This window comes from Puma concolor, chromosome D3, assembly GCF_028749965.1.
Source record: "Puma concolor isolate L17-30 chromosome D3, mPumCon1.1.hap2, whole genome shotgun sequence".
NCBI lineage: Eukaryota > Metazoa > Chordata > Mammalia > Carnivora > Felidae > Puma > Puma concolor.
Genome location: NC_141678.1, coordinates 92465880 through 92485313, shown reverse-complemented (window position 1 = coordinate 92485313; position 19434 = coordinate 92465880). Strand labels below are relative to the sequence as shown.

General features: G+C 54.6%; 2 protein-coding genes across 16 annotated transcripts in view; one reads left to right on the top strand and one right to left on the bottom strand.

Annotated features, from left to right (window-relative positions):
• The window catches only part of MBP (myelin basic protein), a 118931-nt gene extending 109226 nt beyond the window's left edge, over window positions 1-9705 (top strand). For all 6 annotated transcript variants that reach the window (XM_086683255.1, XM_086683253.1, XM_086683257.1 and 3 more), the window contains 2 exons: window positions 2640-2747; window positions 8191-9705. In XM_086683255.1, the coding sequence (XP_086539381.1) occupies window positions 2640-2747; window positions 8191-8235 (153 nt within the window). In that variant the 3' untranslated portion in view covers window positions 8236-9705. The remainder of the gene's footprint in view (window positions 1-2639; window positions 2748-8190) is intronic.
• A 5671-nt stretch (window positions 9706-15376) lies between these two features.
• The window catches only part of ZNF236 (zinc finger protein 236), a 109120-nt gene continuing 105062 nt past the window's right edge, over window positions 15377-19434 (bottom strand). For all 10 annotated transcript variants that reach the window (XM_086683252.1, XM_086683242.1, XM_086683248.1 and 7 more), the window contains 2 exons: window positions 19193-19369; window positions 15377-17900 (listed from right to left, as the gene is read on the bottom strand). In XM_086683252.1, coding sequence (XP_086539378.1) covers window positions 17776-17900; window positions 19193-19369 — 302 coding nt within the window. In that variant the 3' untranslated portion in view covers window positions 15377-17775. The remainder of the gene's footprint in view (window positions 17901-19192; window positions 19370-19434) is intronic.

Below are 19434 nucleotides of genomic sequence, written 5' to 3'. Positions count from 1 at the left end.
CTCCAGAAAAAGTCTTTTTGAGGAATTTTGGGCTTTTGAATACTAAGAACAAAGTGTCAGTGAAGATTTCCAACGGCCAGCTTGCCCGCCTTCCAGATACCAGTGAACTTTGTGTCTGTGCCAGCCTAGAATGGCTGTTGGTAGAGTCTAACCAAACCCACAGACTCCACTCAGTAGTCATGGTGGGTAGAGTTCTTACTTGACAAAAGTTGTGATTTTTCGGGATAAAATAGAAGAAAAGCCACTAACCTACAGGCCGGGAGTCATGTCCATCCTGGAAACACCTCCTGATTCTCTAGCACAGAGCCCACCTCTACTTGGTGCATAATTAAGAAGCATCATATAAACAAATGGATAAATTTTAAAAGAAAGAAAGAGAAAAGGAAGAGGGAAGAAAGACCAGTAAGGAGGAGGGGAGCGAGGGGGAGGGCGAGGCCCGCAGGGGTAGGGGGGTTCCACGAAGCGGCTGCCTCGTCCGATGCATTCTTACGTTGAATTACACGCAGATATTTGCCGCACCATTTTACAGGAATATAGTTGAGCCTCTTCCTAAGCTAATCAATTTGCCAAAAAGGTGACACAGTGTAGGACTGTCACATGGGCTGACCCCGCAGCCGATTGACACTTGACTTTCTCTGCCAGCAGGAGACAGACGACAATGGAAGGACGAACTCTTGTTCCCGTAACTCCTTGGTCTGCCCCCCGACTTTCTAGGCGTGGCCTCCCGGGCACTGTCGCAGCCAGTGGCCGGGGCAAGAGGACCTCTGTCCCTCTGGGCATCCCCCGCACACTCGACCCAACAGCTGACCGAAAGGACCTTCCCTTCCCTCCACATCTCCCTTCCGGCTCCTACTAACGTGTATTCAATTTCTCTTTTTTCCAAAGCAAGATGCTTCCACGTTTTTCCTTGGCTTGTCTGTTTTCTCGAGCCACAGGACTGTCTTCCCGCTTGGAGTTTCTGAGTGTCCCCTATTCTCTTTCTAAACTACACTGAGTGTTTCTCGGTAAATTCTAGGTTGCCTAAAGACATAAGTGACCCAGAATTTGAAAGGAGGAAAAGTCAAGCAGATTGTTAATCTGAGAACCTATGCTTGAATCTTGTCCTCGCAAGCTTTCATTTTCGGGGAACAGCGGCAGGGACGGGAGGATTTAGCCCTGGCGTGTGGGGTGCGGTTTTCCGCCACGTCACGTGTCTGTGCTCGGCTCTGCACGCTTTAGCCATCCGCCTGCCCCTCCGTGTGCGGCCGTGCGGGGAGCACGTCCGCGGAAACGTCTGGACCCCGGGGCAGCGCCGCCACAGCCCTGCCTGACCCCGTCTCCGGCACCTTTGAAAGCAAGACACAGATTGCATGGCTCCCCCGTCCCCTCCAGCCCTAACGCGTTTGTGAAAGTCGAAAGGACAGTAGGCCGAGGCACGGGGTCCTGGGGGCTCCATCAGAAGATGGTTTTGTCCCGTCGACTCGATTCCTGGGGGGCGGGGCACGGAGTCTCCCACATCCTGTTGGCACGACGGTGAAACCTCGGGGCCTGTCCGCCGAGGACAGAGCCGGGGGGCTGCCGGCGACCTTCCGCCGACACCCAGAGGCTTACTTGGCCCCCGTGTCGCACCTGAGGCTGGAGCGTGTGCCACGAATGCCCACTCACCGCGTCTGCACACCCCGAGCCCCAGCCCCTCCCCGTGATCGCAGAGGAAAGTCAAGCACGTCGGAAAACAAGCTGGTCGTAGGGACACAGATATTCTTAGCCGTCAGCGGCCACTGCCCTGTGCCACAGACCCGGAAGTGAGGAGTGAGGGGGGCCGCTGGGGGCTGGAGGCAGGGGCTGGCTTCTCCCTTCATGACACGCCGTGAGCCCACAGGCTCTGTTCACAGAGCAGAGCCTCCTGACCACCCCATAAGGAGGGGCCGTTTATCCCCATTTTATAGAAGAGGAAACTGAGGCTCAGAGAGGTTTTGACACTTGCCCGAGGTCACACAGCTAGGGAGTGGAGAGCTGAGACCCCCAGGCTGCGCCCTGGTGCCTGGCTTGCTGGCCGGCCCCGCCCCATTTCCTTCTTCACGACCGGCCGAGATCCCAGGGTCCCCAGGAGGGTTCTGGTCCTGGCGCCACACATCGGCGCTCAGGGACCCAAGCCATGGCCAGGGGTGGTGCTTCCTGGGAGAGCCTCCTCGAGGCCAGAGAATGTGGATCTTGTCTTTGTGCTTTAGAAAAAGTCTGAGCCTCAAAATTTTGCAGAGTGCTAAGTGCAAAGCTCTGCACCCTCCGGGCCTCTAGCAGGAGGGGGCAGGGGTGAGGGGTCTGCACGAAGAAGCAGGCAGGGACCCCGCCACCCCCTCCCCACACCCAGGACAGGTGCCGGCCCTCCCGCAGACTCCTTTCCAGGGACACGAGCCACCCCCTTCCGCAGACGTGGGGGAGAAGGCTTTTGCTTGACGCGCTGCACTTCTCTTGAAAGCCACACGGTGTGAGGAAGGGATCTAGTCTTTCAGTGACAGCACTTGGGTGCACGGCTCCTCACGCGGGGGCCGGGGCTGGGCCAGCGCTGCAGTGAGGAGCGGGGGAGTGCTCGGTGCTGGGGTCTCCCCGTGCCTCGCCTGGCCCCGCAGGCGCCACCCTGAGAGCCGTCTGGTCTCTTGCAGGGAGCCGAGGGGCAGAAGCCGGGATTTGGCTACGGGGGCCGAGCTGCAGCCCACAAGGGATTCAAGGGGGCCGACGCCCAGGGCACGCTCTCCAAAATCTTCAAACTGGTAATGTAGCCCCTCTTAACGTCAGGGGTGCGTCGGGGTTGCGGGTGGGGGGCCCTGGGGCGGCCTGCAGCCTTTCCACACCGCCTCTCCCACGGGGCTAGCTTGCCAGGCTGGCCGGTTCATCGGGCCTTCTCCAGGCTTATGTGAGCAAGCCCTGGGCTGGGCCGGGCTCCCTCGGGGGCCTGAGGACACGCAGAGGGTCCCATGTGCCCAAGGGAAGGAGTAGGAGCCGAGTGAACAGAGGGGAGGTCACTGCATCGGGCGGAGCCCCCCAGAGGCCACACGGGGGTCAGCCGCACTGGCTGATGTGGACGCTGGAGTCACAGGGGCCACCATCTGTTAGCGCCTGAGCTCAGCAAGGCCCGGACACCGGGACGGGACTTGAGGAGACAGAGTAAGGACAGCAGGCGGTCAGAGAGCCCTGCAGCCCCCTGCTCTGGGCTGGGATCCAGACCGCCACCTGCCCCTGGGTTGTGGGAGGACCCCGTCTGGCCTCTGTTCATTCCCGGCCCCTGTCGTGGCTCACGGTCACGTCCCGGGTTCACTGTCGGTCCCGGAGGGCAGGAAGAACATTGCCGTGAACAGGCTGTAACTGCCTGGGAGCCGGACGTCCGAGGGCCTCGGCCACGGGACCCACCTGATGGCAGCCGCTGTCCCCGGGGGTGGGCACAGTGACTGGTCTGCGCCCCCAGGGCTGCTCCCAGCGCGGGCAGGCCGTGAGCCCACAGTCAGGGGCCCAAGGCTGCCCAGGCATCCCATCCCTGGGATGGGACACAATTCTCGTCGGGCTCAGGGACTCGTTGAGCATTGCCGTGTGCTGTTGGGGGTCCGGGACTGTCCCCCCGCACAAAAGAATCCACGGCCTCCCAGAGGAGCGGGTTCTCATGGTGGGGACGGAAAAAGATGGGTGTTACAGGGAAGAAGCAGGGCAGGGCCCACGGGGGGCACGGGCCTCCGCGCCCCAGAGAGCTGCTCACGGCTCCAGGGAGAGAGCCCCACCAGGCTGCAGGGCTGGCCTCACACCCAGGGGTTCCCGGCTGAGGGGAGACCACGGGTGAGGCATGGGGCTCCCCCCACAGAGGGCCCTCTGACCTCCCGAGGGCTTTGTCACTTGGGTCCCATGACACCTACACTTTACGTGTGTGTGTCGAGGGGCCAGCCGTGCGGGTCTGGCAGAGACCTGTAAGAGTGGGGCTGGGGTGTCCGCGGCACCCATGCGGGGTCTTGGTGGCCGAGCCAGCACTCGAGGGCCCGCAGCTGGAAAAGGAGAGGGGCGACCCCAGCGGGGATGCATCGCCCCTCTGGGCAGTGCGGGACAGTCCCCAGGCTGACTGAAGGCCCCGGGAGCACCGTTCTCTGCCCGGTGTGGTCACACTAACTGTCGTTAGAGTAGCACCACGAGCCCGTTTCCACTCTGAATCCAGACGAGGCCGTCCCCTTCCTTGCTTGATGGCACCAGAGCCGGTTCTGAACAACCAGCCGCGAGTATTTGCAAGGCGGCCCAGTCCGCCCTTTGTCCGACCTGAACAAGTGTGATGCCCGCACGTAAAAGACAGGGCTCCTGTGTCACGGCAGGAAAGGCATCAGAAAAGGCGCAAAACCCCACGATGCCCGCAGCGCCCTGCCGAGAGAACCACAAATCGTGAAAGATTTCACTTTTATCTTTCTCGGGTGAAAGAAAGGTGAGCGAGCGTTGCTGTAGAACACAGAAGACGTGGTCGCCCCAAGGAGGGTGGGGGGATGGTCTGGGCTTGGTTCCCAGACACCAGCACGGGCGCACCTGCTCCGTCCGCGCTCGTCCGCGGCGTCCAGCCATCGCAGACAAAGCATCCCGGGTTCTTATTCCACATGACGGCCTCCTCACCTTGTGTCTTCAGGCCAGTGGTCACGTTCTGGGGGAGGCGTGTGTTTCCACGGAAACTGCACGTTGTCGGTGTTCTTGGTCGCGGATGAGAACAGGGGGTCGGCCTCTCTCCGCCTGTCCTCAGACCACGCGAGGGGTCCCAGTGAACAAGTTAATCTAACATTAAAAGGTCCTGCTGTACGTGGCTCGGCGGTGTCACTCCGAGAGATTGGGCGGCTGAAAGGCGGGACCCACGCTTCCCGCAAGCTCCAGGTCACGCCCGGCTCGGGCTCGGTCTCCGCCAGCCAAGCACGAGGCTCCTCAACCCGACTCACCGTTGACACGAGGCCTCCGACCTGTGTGAGCTTGCTGATGGCTTCGTAACACGCCGAGGTTTTACGATTTGTGCCGGGATAATTTGGCGTGTGGCCCAAATAGCCATCGTGGGGTCGCATGAGTGGTGTGCCCGGTGGCCGGGACACGTGGCGAGAACGGCCCAGTGAGCGAGTGCGTGTAGAATCCCCCCCCCCCCCCCCCGCCACGGTGAGTCCAGATTCAGCGGATGCTGGGCCCACACAGAGGTGAGGGGAAGCAGGACTGTGGTTGAGGAAAGAGCTGTATCCGGGAAAAGGCTCAAATCTGTGAAGTGAGTGGTCACCAATTGGCTTGCTAAGTCGTCTTATGTCAGGTAAAGTGCAGGCAGGATCTTCTCCCCAAGGTCAATTCTAAAGCAAATCTGAGTAAGAAGACAAATCCTACCCCGCATATTCAAGTAACTGAGGTCATCGCGATGCCTTTGCTCAGTTCTGAGATGTGGCGACGAGAAGGTGAGGAAAAGCACCGTGTGGAGGCCCCGGGTACAAACCCAGAGCCGCGTCTGGGAGAGCAGCGCTTCCTAGGTGCCCAGAGCCTGGCCAGGCGTGCCCTCGCCTGCGTCTGAATTGCCTACGGTGCACACGCCGCTCCTGGGCTCCCCCCAAGGCTTCCTGCCCCAGAGCGCCCCGGGTCGGGTCGGAGCCCGGAAGTGTGCAATTGGAAGGCCTCCCCCTCGTCGGAGAAATGCAGACGTACCCACTCAGGGTAAGCAGTTCTGTGCTTTCCGGCGTGGTGACTGTTCATCCCGCGGACAGAATGGCCGGGGGAAAGGGAAGGCCGAAGGGGACCTCCGTCTAAGGAACGTGCCTGTGTGCCAGCCTGGTCACCAGCCCGGTCACCAGCCCCACCGAGAGAGCCCCGTGTCTATCCTGCACATTTACGGTTCACGACTAACACAAGCCTGAGGCCCATTTGAGTTTTGTAGGTTCAGCGCTTTTCCTACGAATTTCTTTTTGTACAAAGTGTTTTAGAAATTTTAAAACTCCTGTACAGACCCAGGGAAACTTCAAATTTCAATTCATATGGGTTTGATCAGATTTTACCACATGAAACGTTCGTGAACTGGCCGACTACAGTCACATGCTGCTGAAAGAGCCACCGCAGTGCGGTGACAGATTAAAAACGATCCCTCCAGAAGTGAGAAGGGCTCGGGGAGGGGGGGGAGGAGGGGATGGCGGAGACCTCACGGTAGTCACGGTGGTGCTGTTTCCTTCCTCGTTGGTTGGAAACTGGGTGGAGAGCACTGTATTTCTCCCAATCGTTAGGGAACGGAATCAAAATGTAATTGGAGTTCGCTATTTCCAAATACGCAGCTGAAACAGTTCCCTGCACTGGGGTACAAGTGGGGAGAGGGCGCAGGACCTTCCGGCAGGTTCTATTCCTTCCCAGCCCACGACTCAGCTTCGGGCCAGCCTTCTCCTAGTGAGGCCAGCCTCATCCACTCGGCGGAGCCCAGGGCCGACCAAGCGCTGGACATCAGTCGGTTCAAACGTGCTAAAAACCCGACGGAGAGAAAAGCGTGAGACCCACGCAGCAGGGGTGCTGGCTCTAAACCTGACTCCGCCTTTGGCTGACTGACTTTGGGGAAATAACTCCACGTCTCTGTGCTTTGGCTCCTCCGACTGTAAAACGGGGAAGCTAAGAATCCCTGCCTCCGGGGTCGGCTTTCTCTTTCCTCAGAGGAAACAGATGTAATGGATTTTGCTCACGGGAGACACTCCGTAAGCTGCAGGTACAACAATAGGAAACAAAACCAAATGTCCACCGTTGTCTCCATCTCAGAAGGAGCCATCAGGAAGTGAAGACGGGGCCTCAGGCCAGGTGTCTTGCGAGGGGTGTGGGGAACTTGGTCCATCTCAGCACACACGGGCTTTGCTCTACAGAGCAGTGGTTCTGCTGCTTTTCGGGAATAAATCACACTGTACAGGGACGCCCGCAGGTGGGTTTCTTGGGAATTTAGGGAACGGTGAAGCCGGTGCGCACTTGTTCTGCCTCCTCCCGAGGGCAGCGCTGAGGGCCGGTGGTCAAAGGCAAGCCAGGCACACGGGTGGGGGGCTGGCCCCTAGGACCCGGCTCAGGTATAGGAGAAAGGCCCCCTCCGGTGACGCCTTCAGATACTTCAGAGGCTAGAATTCCATAAACGTTTTCACTTCTGAACATAAAATCCCACAAGTGAGTTGAAACGTAAAACCCTGACAAATCAGAACCGTCACCTCACTCTGTTGACTGTGCTGTTGATAAGGCGTTTTTGGCTTTAGCGCTCCCATTATTGATATTGTCGGGCAACGTGGCAAACGTGTGATTAGAACAGGGCAGGGTGGGCTCAGTGCACGTGTCATTGGGCAAATAGCATGTTTCATGTATATCTTGCTTTCTGGGGGCTCACAGTCTCAAGGAAATCTTTGAGAGGTGACTTAATTGTTCGTTCATAATCCAAGAAGGAAAGGGGAATCCAAGGAGAAAGAGCCTAAACCTTGAATAAAATTGTGAATGCCAAAAGAAAGGTACATTTCCCCCGGGTCCGTCTAAGTGGCATCTGGACCCACAAATGGCCCCGTCTCCTGGGGAGCTGATGCCTCAACCGAGCCCCCTCTCCGCCACTGGTCTCTGCACAGCTGTGTGCCACCTCGGCGATCGCCAATTCGGGTTTTCGTTCGTCCGGAAAATACGTCCACTCGTGGTTTTAAGACCTTGATGTCCGAGTCTATGGATGACCCCTCTGGGCAGCTGGTTTTATGGGTGAGGCGGGGCAGAGCGCGAACAGGACTGTTCCTGGGGGTGACTTTGCAGGGTCTGGCCCTTGCCTGGTGGGCACAGCGGCAGGTGTGATCACGGGACTGAAATCTCTTCCAAGATGAAGCTGTCCCTATTGTTTGCAGACACCTGCCTCAATTACCCCAGAATCTCTAGCTGCAGACAACCAGGGCTCAGTCGGTGCAGCTGGGACAAACAGGGCTCAGTCAGTTGCACGGGAACAGGGTGGGTGAGCTTTCCACCCCCAGAAGTGCAGCGTTCCATGAGGCACCGGCTCTCTGTGTCCTGGGCAGGAGGTCAAGTGAGTTTACCCCGTGTAAGAGAATCGCACTTGGCACGTGAGAATCTTACCCGCTTGAGAATCGCATTAGCACCCGCATCGGCTGGTTTGTGACCCGGCTTCCTCCCAAGCGGGACGCATGCCCGAGGCTGCCCGTAAGAGCCACCTAACTGCATGTTTCCTTTTCTCAGGGAGGAAGAGACAGTCGTTCCGGATCACCCATGGCTAGACGCTGAAGCCCCGCCTCGTTGTTGTTATAGAATCCCGTCCTCAGCTTCTTAATATAACTGCCTTAAGATTTTAATACTGTTCACATAAATTACCTACTTGTAGCAAACCCCCCTTGCCTAATGCCCGTTGAGTTGTGCACACAGTAGGGGCAGGCACGCCGCATCCTACTGGCAATTTCTGGCCATCAGCTAAATGGAGAAAACGCAGACAGAAAATTAAACGGCGACTCTGAGTTTGAAGATAAACGCCCCGGGACTCTCATCCCCCTGCGACGCAGCCCCGCCGCACTGTGGTGCAGGTGCACGGCGCGCCTCCAAGTTCACCCTCCGTCCTCGGACTCGCTTTGCTGACTCGGCATCCCTCGGCTTCCCGGGCACTGCCGTGGCGACGCTGCTGTGGACACAGAGACACGTGCGGGGCGGTGAGGACTGTTGATCCGAGCTTCCTTTGGTTTCTTCCCCTGCCCTTGCTCACCTCCTAACACACACTCACTCTCCCTCCAGGGTTAGGCAGTCGGGAGCGGCACAGGGGGCTTCGGTATGTGAAGTGCGGGCGGGCAGCTGTGGAGAGTCCCGTGTGGTGGGCGCAGAGGGGGCGCCTGCGGGGGCGGCTGCCCACCACGGCCGGCTGGCAGAATTCAGGCGTGGCGGAGAGGGGAACAGGGAGGCAAACCTGGGCCGGGCTGCGGCCCCAACAGGAAACAGGGTCTTCTTGGACATTAGGCGATGGCGCAGCGGGAGCCAGAGCGGCCCCCGCGAGCCGCCTGTTTCCCCCCAGAGCCCAGCAGGAGGGTCTGAGCGGGACTGGAGGAGTTTTCTGGGTGGCCTCACGGCGTCACCCTGGTCACTGCGGGAGGTGACCGGCGGTATGCTTACCACGGCACGGCACACAGCAGACACTAACCCTGGGAGGACGGGCAGCGTCCCGCCCACCCGCATCCCAGACACAGACGTGCGTAGTCGGTAGGCTTCGGAGGGTTCTCTTCCCGAATCGCTGACCTGGACGTGCGAGCAGAGGGGGACTCCTCTGAGCTGTGTCTCTTCTAACGCGAGCTGACCTTTCCCGTGCGCCCCTCCTAACATACTGACCCCACCTTTTGATTTTAGCGTATCTCTCACAGGCCTTCCAAAGAGCCCCACACCGGCACCCCCGCCCCCTTAGAACCCAGATGAGGAGTAGTGAGCGTAATCCTGTCCTAATTCCTGCTCGGTGTGGGTTTAATGTAGCGTCTATTAATACCTAGCCTCAATGATGAGAGGGTGGGTGGGGGGGGTAGAAAAAAGGTACAAAATTCCAGAAACAGAACCTCCAAATTGCTCAACACACACACACTCGACATCTTTGAGCCAACTGCTGACCGAGTGATCTCTCTTCGTGGCTACGCACCCTGTCAGCGTGCGCTGTGATGGGGGGGTCTCATGGAAAGTACACACTGTTCTTGAATATTGAAATAAAATAATAAACTTTTAATGATATTTGTACGGGTGTCTTACTTTATCTTTATTCTGGTCTGTGGACCGTGAGCCAAACAGAGCAAAAGTCGCGTCTCGGAGGCGACGTGTGACAGTGCTTCCTGAGCAGGGGCTGAGCCGCCGGTCAGTGCGTTATCACCGGACGGCTTCCCGTTAAGAGAAAGTGGAACACAGGTCATGGTTAGGGCACTGGTTTGCTCACTCACAAGGCAAAGAATTTTCAATTTGTCCCTGAACAGCCTGTTGAAGTATATTTACACTTTGTTGTTTTACCAGAGTGCACACCTGTTAACGTGAGCTGAAGAAACTCTGAGAAATTACTTCTTGCCACACGGAGACCTCAACGACCATAAGGGGTTTGGGAAATTTTGTGTGTTAGCTGCTGTGGGTTACAGAAGTTCTGTTTCCAAAAGATAAACCAAAGTTTTCACTTGTTTTGCTTTTAACTAAAATCCCGGACTCCCTAGTGCCTCAGCCATGAGAAACCGTGCACGCCTGCGGGTTAGCGAGGGAAGCCCCCCAACTCTGGGATGCTTGTGGGAGCCCTTCTCCAGGGGCCCCAGGCCCGCTGTCGTACGAATCCCCCCAAGAACGGACGGGGAAGCCGCCCTGCTCGGCCGGGACCGACCCCTCTCCTCTCCACCTCTGGGCCCAACCCTCAGACTGACGAATTGTGAAACTCATGCACAGATAGACACGTTGTGAAAATAGTGTTCTTTCAGGGGCATCTTAACGGACACGTAATACAGGTTTTTGAAACTAAAAAAATATAAGGGGGTGCCTGTGTGGCTCCGTTGGTTAAGTGTTTGGCTCACGGTTCCTGAGTTCAAGCCCGTGTCAGACTCGGTGCTGACAGTACTGAGCCTGCTTGGGATTCTCTCTCCCTCTCTCTGCCCGCCCCGTGCTCCCGTCCTCTCTCAAAATAAGTAAGTTTTAAAAAGCCGCACGAGAACACAGCATCACGTCCGTGATGTCTTGACCAAAGGTGTGTCACGAAGAAACGCTGGGGGAGAAAGTGGGGGACTGCCTCCTGCATGACCGGCCCGGTTTTCAGAAATGTCGCCGTGATGGGAGCCACGGCCAGAGGGGGTGCAGTTCCGACCCGAAGGTCAGGGTAGGTGGGAGCCTGAAGTCCTCTGTTGGTGTGAGGGCGGTACTGTCCGTGCCCTTCCTGTAACTCGTATGGAAGTTTGAAACCGCTTCAGAAATGCAGGGTTACACAGAAGGGATAAAGACGGCCGGTCATTATGGGGCGCTTGGGTGGCTCAGTCGGGTGAGCGTCCGACTTCGGATCGGTTCATGATCTCACAGTCCGTGAGTTCGAGCCCCACGTCGGGCTCTGGGCCGACAGCTCGGAGCCTGGACCCTGCTTCAGATTCTGTGTCTCCCTCTCTCTCCTCCTCCCCCACCCTTGCTCTGTCTCTGTCTCAGAAATAAACATTAAAAAAAAAAAAAAAAAGATGGTGGGTCATTAAACCTGAGAAAGATCACCCCAAGGGAAGCAGGAAAAGGGCGACGTGAAGAGCGCCCCGGGGCAGGTGGCCAGCTGTTGTCCCACTTGGCACAGAGCCACCAAGAAACTGGCGGACCTCACGTCAAGATGAGCTGCTCTGCCTGAGTCATAGGACCGTCTTCCCAGGGAGTGTGGTTACCAGGGTAACTTGGTTCTGATACTAGAGTGGCGGCATAGGACCGTGTCTCTTGATTGATCCAGGATAATGGAATCAGGGAAACGTGTTTGTCGGTAGAGAGTGTGAAGCAGTGTGTGTGGGTGTAGACAGTTTCCACATTTCACTTCTTCCTGAAGGACTAAAAAGAGCCAATACCTCAAAGGTACTACGTGACAATAACAGCTTCTCGGTGATGGGGACGGCATCGTGGATGGTGTGGGGTAAATTGGCCACTGACGTTTGTAATAAAAATTCCCATTCAGAGAGCAAGCCGAGCCAGGGACATTTCACGGCCTCCTGAGTGATCGGACGACGTAGCACCGGCAGCCGCGATGCATCTGAACTTCTCACAAGACGCCAGTTTCCTGGGCGCTGGCAGAGGGCTCCTGGGTCAGAGAGAAAGGGGGTGATCGGTCACAGCACCGGGGGAAGCAGGGCATCAGCCTCTGTGCAGATATCCCCACGCCCGACTCCCACAGGGCGACCCAAAGTGGGCCAGGTGATGCCCATACGCACAGGGCACCGTGGTGCAGGAGAGGAGCCCGGGCTTAGGGAACCTGGGGCTTTTATACAAGGCAGCCAGCTGGCCTGACCTGGCCCCAGAGGAAGACACGTCTTGATTAGACCGGTCAGGAAACAAGCATGGCTCTGCTCTGAAGATTCCCCAGCTCCAGAGTCCGCGTCCTACACGAACAGCCTCGGAAAGATCCTGGGTCAAAGGCAGAGAGCACTGTGTCCCAGGACGCCCAGGAACGAGGCACCTGCGGACCGTGGCCTCCCACCCATGACGGCTCATTAACTGAGAACAACTAACTTTATAGGTGAGGGGACAGGCCCCGAGAAGTTAACTGAGTGTCCTGACGACACGGTCAGCCATCAGCCCCAGGACCGGTTGACCCTGCCCCTCAGCTTTGCTGGCGCACAGGAAGCTTTGTGAACTCATGCCTTTGTGTTTGGACACAAAGACTCTTACATCATCAGAGAGCCAAGCAGCCCGGGAAAATGCATCTGGAGAAGCGTTTTAAACGGAGACAACCACTGTTGTCTCTCTGGAAGAGAGCAGATCTTCCAGAATCTGGGAATTCTTTCTAAAAAGTCCGTTCCCCCCACCCATCACATTTTAAAACCTGTTAGAGCAATATTCCTCCGACAAACAAGAATTGTCAATTTCTCACCATTCCCTCTGATATAAGTCCAGGAAAGGAAACCCAAAATCATTTTAGGTAGTTCAGTCCAACAAGGTATGGAGCCTCCCTCCACTCTGTGCTAGGAACAAGGTGCACAGGGATGTCCCCAGTTTGTCGTCTCAACAGGACAAGGACTTCATAAACCTCCAACTTCTAAAAGTCTGCAAATATATCTTTACTTATTTAAAGTTTATTTACTTATTTTAAGGTAAACAGAGACTGCTGAGCGGGAGAGAAGCAGAGAGAGAGAGAGACAGAGAGAGAATCCCAAGCAGGGGCTCGAACTCACGAAGCCGTGAGATCACGACCTGAGCCGAAACCAAGAGTAGGACAATTAACCGACTGAGCCAGCCAGACGCCCCTGGAAATAGATCTTTAAATAGAGGATTAGATGCTATAATATAAACGAACTCCACTGGTGTTTCTGAGGAAGTCTAACACCCCACACAGCTCACGAACAGACACAGTGATACCGTGATGGCATTTCATTTCCTTGTTGTTACTCCCAAATACCTTGTGAGAGAGAGAAAACGAACAGTTATCCTCAAGGACAGAAAAGAAGACCCGTTCACACTCTTCAAACCCCATGGATCTCAATTCATTGCAAATCCAGCGTCGCTGTGTTGGGTTAACCCTTGCTGAAAACGCTACCTACAGAAAACATCCATCTTTAAAACAGTCGTAACTCACCCCAAACCCAAAAAATGTAAATATACAGGAGCTTTAAAATAATACCAGAACTATTTTTATTCTTCTTAAAGCCAGCACAGTGGCTTTTGGCAGAACTATCCATTTCTAATACAAAATTGGATTAAATAAATATTATCCAATGTATAAATAGACCATGGGACAATTTTGAAGGGTAGAAAAAAAATTCTTCTGTAAATAAAAAAAAAAATTTATTTTTCTTTACTGGTGAATCAAGAGTGAATCACAATGTCATTGTAGGATTTGTCAAATAGATCACAAACCTTGATTTAATACAAAAGTCTTCATGTTGTAAAGCATTACATGTAAAAAAGATTAAATAGCAAGATTTCTTAAGGTTACTGCCTATTGCTCCTGCCACGTAATCTTTATGTTTTTTAGTGCTTCAAATAGTTTATTCATCATCCATGAGAACCTACCATAGCACCTCTATGTAAAGGGCAGGGGTATGACAGGGACTGCGAGCTCATCTGTGTGTGTGTGTGTGTGTGTGTGCAACACAAGCGCACATGCCTCAGGAAGGGCAGTCCATTCAGATGAGGTCAACAGTGACCAAGAGAAACTTGACTTACAAAACTTACCAAGGCGAAGAAAACGTCTTTACCAGAGATGCGCAGACATGGCGGGTTGGCTCCACTTTTTAAACAGTGAAAATGAAAGCAGGTTTTAAAAACCTGATTTTCATTAGGATAAGGCAAAGATCTAGAGGCCCCGGATGTCAACACCTTTGAAATTCTGTTCTAAAAAGCCAAACCCCTACGTTGCATGAATAGGGATTCAGTGGCAAAAAGAGAAAAAAAAATCTAGATTACTACAAAGCGCCAATTATATAATTTCATCTCTGCCTCACTTTACATAGATTTGAGAAAAAGAATACATTAGCAATGACCAACCCTTGGATTATTTTTTTGGTGGTGGTGGTGGTGGTGGGGACACAATAATGATTTTGAAATAAACTTCTGGGGAAAAAAAAAAAAAGACAAAAAAGCAGGCATGAGAAGTCTCTAAGAAGAACACCCAGAAAGCAGACCTACGTATCTTACCTATCTTTTTTCAAAGGTGTTACTTACAGAAATCTGAGTGATCATTTAATGTCAAAAGCGTGCACCTTCACGAGTTACGGATATTTGTCTGCGAAGAACAGAAACCTACTCACACTTCTAAGAAAACCTTGTACCTGTACCAGTGCAAGCATTTCTGGCACATAAATGCTCCACGGGAGGTTCAGAGGAGATGGGAGAACTGGGTATAATCGTGGAGGCCAAGCTCACATTCCCTTACAGGCAATGGGGCAGGGAGCACAGGATATCAAACTAGAGTCGCTGCCCCATTCAATGTCGCACTTGCTCGGAACAGAAACCCGAGGGGGCAGTCAGTGGGAATTCCTCGTTAGGACAGACGGTCCCGTCCCATCCGCATTGGACGGCGGGGGGTCAGGTCTGCACCAAACAGCCAGGCAGGCATCTCCCCCAGTCCCTTGTGGGGTCTGCCCCCCCCGCCCCCCGACCCGTGCAAGCACTGGGGGACCCACAGAGGAGGGCCCAGGGTAGGGACACTTCGGTTTACATTTCTGAAGAGATGTTTTTATTTTACTCTATTGTTCTGGGAAAACAGGACCACCCTTGTGTCCTCCAGGGGACGGGACCCTACGCCCGCCACACCCTGGCTGCCTGCCCGCCCGCCCCAGGAAGCATCCCCTGGTTCTCAGTGTCTGTGCAAAGGCAGGTCACCCTCTAGGCTCACGTGAGTGCTCCCGGACCCTCCCCTCACCACCAGAGTGGGTTCAGGACAGTCACGCACTTTCCAGAGGGACCCAAGTGACCAGGGGATTGTCTAAGGTGGCCAATCATGAAGACAACGGACAACAGGAGGGACATTCATAGCTCACATGGATGGTGCGCCTGTCACTGACCCACATCCTGATTTGTGAGGTCTGGAGCCCCTCAGAGGGACCTTCCAGGGGGTTAAGTCCTCGTCGTCTGGCCTTCACAGAGGGAAAAGGAAAGATCGCTAAAGTTCTGCTCTGTTAAAAATGATCTGAACTTGAAATTAATTCATGTGCCAAACTATTACGTATTAAATACTTTAAAAGAAAAAAATTAATCACACTTCCTAACTTCATTTTTTATTTATTGTTATTCCAAAGCAGGTACGCTATGAGGAGATATTTCTAAAAATACAGTTATCTGTTCTCAAAACCCTGGTTATGCAGGAGGCTAGAAATCTCTTGTCAGAAGACATTTATTAACCAGTAAAATATAAAGATCAACCTGTACTCCACCAAAGGTTCAAGTGAAATTATGTCTTTACAAAACCTTATATTTTCAAGGAATGTTTTGCAAAGAAGCAGCTTTTATAACTAGGAAGTAAATAAAAATAATATATTAATGTCTTGTGTTTGCCTGCTGAGTTAATAAATCGAGAAAACTCACAAAATGAATTATTGATAGATTGTTCCTCATTTTCTTTGACGAAAATAAAAGTAGGCTTTAGATTCACCTGGTAAGGCCTTACGTAAACAGGCAATTCACCAATACAGTTCACTGAACTACGCTTTCTGTACAAGTAGGAATCAAACCCTTTTAGACACTGTCCTGAGAGATGACATTTAATGCTACAAACCAAAATAAATAACCTAGCGAGAACAAAATTTTTTAAATGCAATAATTTCAACTTTGGAGATCTCTGTTCACCAAAATTAATCAACATTTCTAAAATATTTTAATACAAAATTATAAAAGAAAAGTGCATTAAAAGCAGAATCTTTAAAACTCTGGCACAATTACAATTATTCTGAATATATGGACTACTGCCGGTACACAATGACATTCAAGGAGAACCTCAGGATATAGAAGTCCAGTATCACAAGAATAAGTCAAATAAGGCTTTTTTTTTTCCTTAAAAAAATATACAATACACAAAGCAGTTTGAAAAAAAAGTAATATTATTTAACAGTTTTCTGACTTAAATATTTTCACATAACAAAAGTTTTTATATCACCATCAATATTACTTATATACATATGCCCAAAGTGAACAACAACAACAACAACAAAAAATCAAAAGATGCCCTTTGAAAAAATAACAGTGAGAATGTCTCTTTCTTCAGGAATCTGAAATGAGCCCGTCTCTTAATATACAAAGTCCATACAATATTTATAATAAAACTGCTCTCTTCTGAAACCAGGGAGGCAATGAGAGAAAATAAAAGCAATTATTTTTCAGGAAGAAAAAACCAAAAGCAAAGCAACCCCACCTTTATGTTACAATGAAAAGATACCCATTTGTGAATATAACAAATACAATACTGATCTGAAGTGCTCGCAGGGAGCTAAAAACTCTGACGCTCTCTCTGGAATCTGGGGACTAGAGCTTCTATTTACAAAATATACTGTTCAGCCACACAGAGGCCCATATATCTGCGTATGTACATATGTATTTATATATAGAACATATAAATAACTTTGAAGGAGAAATTCACATGAAGTAAAGAACTTTCCATCTTTGGAATGCTGTGGGAGCAACGCACACTGCCCCCCGCATGGGGTGGGATTTGGTTTGGGACGTGTTCAGTGTGGCACCATTGATGATAGTAAAGAATTCCCTGAAATAAAAAGTACACCTGCTTATGCGTGAAGAGAAAGTCACGGGGCTCGCACGGTCCTTACCTTTAACCTACAAACGCACCTCTCAGGCGTCGGGGTGGGCAGGGCCACGGCGCCCTCACTCCCGGGAGCCAGCTCTGCCCTTCCCTGCTTGTGACGTATGGCTTGTGCTTTCTGCAACCGTCTGACCCGCGCACCTGGATGTCGACTAAAGAAGCAAGTGCGGCCCCTCCCGCGAGGACGGTTTAATCCTTCTCGGCGTCGGGTTTACAGCCCCCCACGTTTCTGCCCCGATGCTGTGTTCCTGTAGCTAATGATTAGACAAACGTAATGCGGAGAGAACTGGTCCAGCCGGCTCTCAAGGAACTAGTTAGATTAACTTACGGTAGACCAAAAACAGTCCATTTCTAACTTCGAAATGCACAGAGGAAAAGAAATGGAAAAAACTTCCCTGTGTGTTCTGACTTTTTTCGAACTTCATGCACCTATTTTATGTGTGTTTTATAAGCTCTGCTTCTTACAACAGAAAGCATGAAGGAAACTATCTTACTTTTTCCATGGTAACTTTCGTCTTTGCCAATACAAAGACGTCACACCACGAGGACAGTGAGATCCAGTTAAGTTCTGTTTAACTAGATGCACTGGCCGCCGAGTAGAGGGGGAAACTACCTATCGTAGTACCTGAGCTCAATGATTCGTAGACAAATGACGGCACCGCGTTCACACCGTCCCCGGTTTTTTCCTCTCAGTCTCTGAAAGACAATGATTCTTAGATAATTTTATAACTGAAACACCGCGGTGGTAACATCCTTGACACTTGGAGCTTCAACACGGACACTCCAAGCGCTCTGTTCTTCCGCGACACGCGACGCGAGGGACGGCCCTCCAGGCGGGGACGGGTGCGTCAGAACACACCGGCCAAGGCCTGCCACTCGCTCGCGGCCTCCTGCACCACGTCTTCCAGCTGGAGGGTGCGGCTCAGCTCCTCCGCTCCGGGCTCCTGCGGGGCCACGGGCTCCTGCACGCTTCCTGCAGCACAGACGGGAAAGAGCAGGCGGGGGCTGGGCCAGCGGCACACGGCTACTCACCTTTACACAGAGACGATTAAACAGAGACCAGAGATCTCTAAATTGGTTTGCTTTCCGTCCCACTGGAAAAATCATTTGAGCTGCAGCTTAAATAATTATGGGGGTGACAACTTCCGCTCTTGGAATGTGAATGAACGGCCCTTGCCGTGCACACTCGCTGCCGGACGATTACGTCAACGCGGGCCGTGGTGAGCGATTAATCATGAATCCCACCAATACGGCGGGCGTGGCCTCCTCACAGGAGGAGCAGCACAGAATGTTTGTGTGACAACAAAGGCTCCCTCTCCGGATGCCCCGCCCCAGGTGAAGGCCCGTCCCGCTGGCTCCCGGACCCGCTGTCCTGAACAACCATGATCTCGAGACACAGAAGCACGGGCCGCCTGCACGTTTCCAGCTCGGGCCTCCCGCCCAGCTGGCAGTGTCCACGGTGGCCACGGCGAGGCCATGTGCTCCCCTTGCCTCCCTGGCAAAGCCAGGTGCTGTGCGGGCCACCAAGGACCAGGAGGGAGATGGACCGTGGTGGGGGGGCGGGGGGCAGGGGGGGAGACGGGCCGTGCGGGGGGGGTGGGGGGCAGGGGGGGAGACGGGCCATGGGGGGGGTGGGGGGCGGGGGGGGAGACGGGCCGTGGGGGGGGGCAGGGGGGGGAGACAGGCCATGGGGGGGGCAGGGGGCAGGGGGGGAGACAGGCCATGGGGGGGTGGGGGGCAGGGGGGGAGACGGGCCGTGGCGGGCGGGGGGGGTGACGGGCCGTGGGGGGGGGGGTGGGGGGCAGGGGGAGACGGGCCGTGGGAGGGGTGGGGGGCGGGGGGGGAGACGGGCCGTGGGGGGGGGTGGGGGGCGGGGGGGAGACGGGCCGTGGGGGGGGTGGGGGGCGGGGGGGGAGACGGGCCGTGGGGGGGGTGGGGGGGCAGGGGGGGAGACGGGCCGTGGGGGGGGGTGGGGGGCAGGGGGGGAGACGGGCCGTGGGGGGGGGGTGGGGGGCAGGGGGGGAGACGGGCCATGGGGGGGGGTGGGGGGCAGGGGAGGGAGACGGGTGTGGCGGGCGGGGGGGGGCACAGCGGGGGCAGGGGGGTGACGGGCCGTGGGGGGGGGTGGGGGGCAGGGTGGGGAGACGGGCCGTGGGGGGGGTGGGGGGCGGGGGGGGAGATGGGCCGTGGGGGGGGGGCAGGGGGGGAGACAGGCCGTGGCGGGCGGGGGGGGGACAGGCTGTAGCAGGCGGGGGCGGGCCTTACCGGCGTAGCTGTGCGCCCGCTTCATGTGCAGCTTCATGTTACTCTTCTGGGTGAAGCCCATGACGCAGTAGTCACACTTGTAGGGCCTCTCGCCCGTGTGCTTCTTCATGTGCACCTGCAGCGCGCTCTTCTGGTTAAAGGCCTTCTCGCAGAGCGTGCAGTGGAACGGCCGCTCCCCTGGGGGGACGCACACACGTGAGCGCCCTCCTGGACGCTGCACACACGTGAGCGCCCCCCTCCGC